This window comes from Miscanthus floridulus, chromosome 4, assembly GCF_019320115.1.
Source record: "Miscanthus floridulus cultivar M001 chromosome 4, ASM1932011v1, whole genome shotgun sequence".
Lineage (NCBI taxonomy): Eukaryota > Viridiplantae > Streptophyta > Magnoliopsida > Poales > Poaceae > Miscanthus > Miscanthus floridulus.
The window spans coordinates 75,918,472-75,924,047 of record NC_089583.1 but is presented as its reverse complement, the minus strand read 5'-3'; the positions used below and the strand labels follow the sequence as shown (position 1 = coordinate 75,924,047).

At 44.4% G+C, this 5,576-nt stretch overlaps 1 protein-coding gene across 1 annotated transcript; it reads right to left on the bottom strand.

The window, feature by feature from the left end:
- Nucleotides 1–4,371: 4,371 nt before the first annotated feature.
- On the bottom strand, nt 4,372–5,166 carry LOC136551753 (transcription factor TB1-like). Its single transcript, XM_066543290.1, has one exon. The coding sequence runs from the start codon at nt 5,164–5,166 to the stop codon at nt 4,372–4,374; it is 795 nt and encodes a 264-aa protein (XP_066399387.1).
- Between the last annotated feature and the right edge of the window lie 410 nt (nt 5,167–5,576).

Below are 5,576 nucleotides of genomic sequence, written 5' to 3'. Positions count from 1 at the left end.
TCATAGTTGAATTTAGTATTTTAATAAATTTATTTGAAGATAGGAATGTTGCACGTATTTTTTATAAAATCGAGTCAAAGTTATTGGCACGTAAATCGTGGCGACTAACATTTAAGGACGGATGGAGTATATTGTAAATAAATGAAAATTTATGCAAAGTTCATAAAAGTGCTACATGCATCAGCTCTGTACACACTACATGAATTAATAACGGGAGAAAGTAGAACAAAACACTACATGCTTGCACTCCTTTTACAGAAAATCATATATGGCTTCAATTGCCTTCAACAATATATATGCAGAATAGTAGTCACTACAAGATACAAGAGATTTGCCGAGTGCCAATACAGGAGATTTGCCGAGTGCCAGGGGCACTCGGCGAAGTCCTAAAAACACTCGGCAAAGGGTTCACCTCGGCAAACTTGTTAACAGCAAACGCTAGTTTGTCGAGTGTTTTTGCCGAGTGCAAAAAAAAAAAAACACTCGGCAAACTTTTTTTCAAAAAAAATAAAAAGGCACGCCGACACCACGCCCGCACCACCAGCACCGCCCCACCACCATCCACGCCGCTGCCACCACGTCGGGGAAGAAGGGAGGGCCCCACCACGCCGCACCACCACCATCTACGCCGCCGCCACCACGCCAGGGAAGAAGGGAGGGCCCCACCACGCCGCACCACCACCACGCCGCGCAACCACGCCCAGGCCGCCGCAACAGCCACGCCCGCCACCACCACCACGCCCGTCGCCGCCGGATCTAGACAGGGAGGGCCGGAAGGGGGGCGTCGCCGTCGGATCCGGGAGAGGGAGGGCCGGGAGAGGGTGGAGGGGAGGGCGGGGCCGCGCCGAAGAGGGAGGAGGAGGGGGCGCGCCGGATCCAGGAGAGGGAGGAGAGGAGGGGGCGCGTCGGATCCGGGAGAGGGAGGAGGAGGGGGGCGCGCCAGAGAGGGAGGAGGGCGGGGCCGTGCCGGATCCAGGATGAGGGGAGGGCGGGTCCGCGCCGGCGTCGGAGAGGGAGGAGGGGAGGGAGGGGAGGGGGGAGCGGGATCCGAGGAAGAGAGGGAGAGGAGGGGGCGGCCGCGCCGGATCCAGGGAAGAGAGAGGGGGAGGAGGGGGAGGGGCAGGCGGTCGGCGGGGGAAGAAGGGAGGGGAGGGGGGTGGGCCGACGGCGGGGGGAAGAAGGGGAGGGGGCGGGCCGCCTGCGGGGATCAAGAAGGGGAGGGGGAGGGCGTCCGCTGGGCCTGTTAAAAGGTTTTTTCCCTTTACCGAGTGTCCTAGATCTGGGAACTCGGCAAAGTTTTTTTTTTATTTTTTTTCTTCTCCTTCTTTCCCAGAAAAAAAAGATTTTTTCCTTTGCCAAGTGCGGCAAAGTTTTTTTTTCATTGTTTTCTTCTCCTTCTTTCTCAGAAAAAATATTTTTTTCCTTTGCCGAGTGTCCTAGGGTCGACCGTCTATGTCTGGGTCGACCGTTTCATTTTCTATTAGAGTTTTCTTTTTATTAATTGTCTATCAATCAATATTCTAATGGCAATAGAATTTCATAATAATGAAAGAGAATAGGTAATAATTCGGAACGAAAATAGCATTTTAATGTGTATAAAAATCCGAATTTTTTCGAAAAAAGGGCCTTTCTTTTTATTTATTTTGTATCGGGTTACTAAATACTAAACAAATTCAAGAAATAAGAGAATTCAGAATAGCTAGATCTGGGCACTCGACAAAGTTTTTTTTGCATTTTTTTATTCTCCTTTCCCAGAAAAAAGATTTTATTGATTTGCCGAGTGTAAAAAAAACACTCGACAAACCCCCTGTTTGCCGAGTGCTTTTTTTTTGACACTCGGCAAACCTCCTCTTTACCAAGGGTTTTTTTTGCCGAGTGTTTTTAGCGCAGCACTTGGCAAAGAACTTGTTTGCCGAGTGCCCGAAAGAATACACTCGGCAAACATAAAAACACTCGGCAAATTCGACGTATCCGGTAGTGAGTGTAACAACTGGTATACGAAAACATAACAAAGGCAAAAGCAAATACCAAGTGAAATCATGCATGATGCATGCCATATATTCCTAATTAAAAGGCACACACACATCTTTACAGGTGGGCCTTTTAATTATTATTGTATGTTCTTTTGTCCAGCTACTTGCATGGTTGTGAATGAAACAAGTGTACAAATCTAAGGATTTGTTTTTCAAGAATTCAGAACAATTTAGACCTAGGGCATTAATTCTTCTTGGCCGAGCTATATTTTACAGTTAACCGAGAGGTTGGTCATGAATGCAGAATTGCAGATATATGAATGGTTCATTTGTGTGACTTTGATACTTTGCACATTTATATAAAAGTGAAAAAAAAATCTTTAGGAAAAAAAAACTGAGAATCAAATTATACCTAAAAGATTAAAACCACAGTAATTTTGTCTGATACTTGGAAAAATAGAGATCAGACATCAAGTACATGGTAATTCTTTGAACCTTTAATTTTATATCTTATAAAGTGCATTGGACTTGCTAACAGAATCTGATGGACATTAGCCTAGTAGCGGTTAATTTTTCCCTAGGTCTGATAGATTATCTTTATTACTTGGCTAGTTTCACATATTGTATATATAATACATGCATCTGCTAGAGATGCTCTTCATTTTCATCGATTGCATTAATTACCTACTAATTAAACCCATATGAATATTCACTGTTGTTTTTTCTTACAATGATGTATAAGGAGTAGTATTGTTTTGTCATCAAGACTGTCTCCAAAATGTAACTAAACCTTCTTCTTATTTAATATATTTATAATTTATTAAACCTACTAATAAACTAGTATAATATGCGACAGATGGTATAAAAACCTACTATAATGTTATAGGCACATTTTTAAATAACAGAAATGTTTCAGCATTTTGCATCTTTCAGCACATAATATTTATATATAGGTACAAATATATATATTCTGAGAATTAGTCATCGATCTAGTAATCGTTATGAAACTAACTTCCCTTTTTGCTATTCAACTGAATTTCTCTCATGCCATTAATTTGTATGAGTAATGTTGGAAAGGTTACATGTTACCATGTTATGCAACTTTGATAATGTAAATTTAGTTACATCTATTATGAATTAAGAGCCTTTTACGAAAAAGTATAGTTTGTGATGATATAAAAGCCATCGTTATGCTCACTAAAGACCAGCTATATTTCATGAACTTTCAACCTCAAAACAACTTCAAACAAAGATGTTGCTCCGATCCAAAATAAAGATGAAATAACTAACAAAATAAATTTGAGAATTTTTGTTATTTCACTTTTCAATAACAGCTAGTATTTTGAACAGGTATAGTGCATGGTTCAGGTGAAGTACCTACAAAACAAAACCAAATTATTCCACCAACAACCTGAACCTGGTGAAAGTTTGATCTATTTACGGAATCTAGCTTGATTCTAAATTGGAGAAGTAATTTGCTGGCTGCAGTTTTGTTGTCATTGGTTTTTAATTGCATTTAGGATGGAGCTCATAAGCATACACGACATTCTTTGGTGCCATGCATATTATCTAGCTGAAGTTTGATATACTCCTCATTGCCTTTTGACCTAAGAATTGCCATGTCAACCAATGAAATTAAAACCCAACAAGATCAGAACAGAAGTATTTTAATAACTTTATGAAATTAGAATTACTAAAAAAGATTGTAACATATTTTTCTTATCCGTTGAATTATCATGTGTTTTTATTTCAAAAATCTTATGGCCTTGTTTAACATGTTCTTTGAACCCATCATCCAACTCAACAAATGCACCCTGCAAACCATCGCGCAACTAGAAAGATACATGAGATGAGCAAGTCAATGTTATCACTAATATAAGAAGGATACGAGATTTTATTTTTACACAATCAAAATTAGGAAATGTTTTTGACACGCAATAGGAGAACACAATCTAGGTTAAGAAACTTTCAGTTTGACCGTTCATGGCATCTTCAACATCATCAAGTTTGGAGAAAGACATTTGGGTAAGACCTTAAATAATTTAGTGTCTATATATATGCGTTGACCCAACTCATGAAATTATCCAGTCAAACAAGGAACCTTCTTTCCTAGCTAGTCTATCCTGACCTTCATAAAAAACCCAAAAGAATGCTCAAATGGAAAATCAAAAGCAAGCGGAGCACATTCATAATAACAGATAGCTAGTAACATCAAAGCACAAGAGTAACATCTGACACAGCATTTGCCAGTAGCATTAACTTAAAGGAGTACACATGCATACTAGGAACTAACGATAGTGAAGAAGTGCTTGCCAGATAAAGAAAGAGCTAGCTAGGTAAGCTTGCAAGCAGCTACTAGTACTACATACGTAGAAACCATGCAAGCTGCTAGTACATACTAATATTGCATACCGTCCAGGAAATCACCGTCTTCCTCGTACTCACCATCGTCGTCGCCATCTCCTCCGTTGTCGTTGCTCATCATCTCGCTGAGGCCGTAGTAGTACTCACTAAGCACTGGTGCGGCCGACACGAGGCGGTCCAGCTCGCAGGTGTGCTCCATCTCGGCAACTCCTCCTCTCTTACCTGATCCAGGGGCGGCTGATGGAGATGGACTTCTGGAGCCCAACTTCTCGGCAACTCCTCCTCTCTTACCTGATCCATCAGCCGCCCCTGACGTCGGGGGTGACAAAGCTGCGTCGTCGCTGCCGCCGACGCTTCGCTGGGAGGGCTCGGTGGCGGCGAGCCGTTCGATGGCCGGCTTGGACTGGGTGAGCAGCCAGTCCACCGTCTTGCTGGCCTTATCGAAGCCGAGCCGGTCCTGCAGCGCGAAGAAGTCGCGCGCGACGTCGAGGGACAGCCGCATCCGGCGGTCGCGCACGCCCTGCGCCGTCCGGATCTTGCTGTGCCTGTCCGTCCGGAACGGCCGCTTCCGCGCCCGGGCGTGGCCGTGGCCCTGGCCCTGGCCGGCGGCGGCAGCCACTACGGCCTCGCACTCTGGAGCAGCGCGCGTCGGCCTCAGCACCGCCTCCAGTGTCTCGGAGTTGAAGTGGCCGTGGCCGGGGAAGAAGTGATGGTCCACGTAGTGCTGATCCAGATGCGCGCCTGGCGGAAGCATGGGGAAGCCGGTAGGGTTTGGGTGTGGGGGTTCTTGGGAGACGCCGAAATGGTGAGGGTTAGGGTAAGGTAACATCTGTGGTGCACTGTTTGTACAAGCTTCTAGCTAGTAAGAGAGGAGATCTAGCTAGTTCTAGCGGTACCGCCACTGCGCGCTACTGCTTCTCATCGTCAACTTCTTCAATTCGCTTGCTGGATCCGTTCCTCTCACATGTGAGACTACACTGGAAATGAAACAGATCTTCACATCAACAGGTGGAGGGTGTCCATTTCGACTGGCCGGTGTGGTGTGTGCATCAAAGCTTTAAAAGGGGAAGGAAAGCCAAGGTCGAAAAAACAGATCGACGAAAAAGCTAGAGATGGTGAAAGGGGCCGGTGTGTGTGTTTGTGGACAGGAAGCAGAAAGATGTGAGAGTGAAGCTTTTAGGTGTTGTGTTTGCTAGGACATATCGTGTGTGTGTTGGTTTGTTTGTTTATGGCAGTGAC

Coding starts and splice junctions, on each gene's coding strand:
- LOC136551753 (XM_066543290.1), bottom strand. CDS start 5,166: ATGTTACCTTACCCTAACCCTCACCATTTCGGCGTCTCCCAAGAACCC.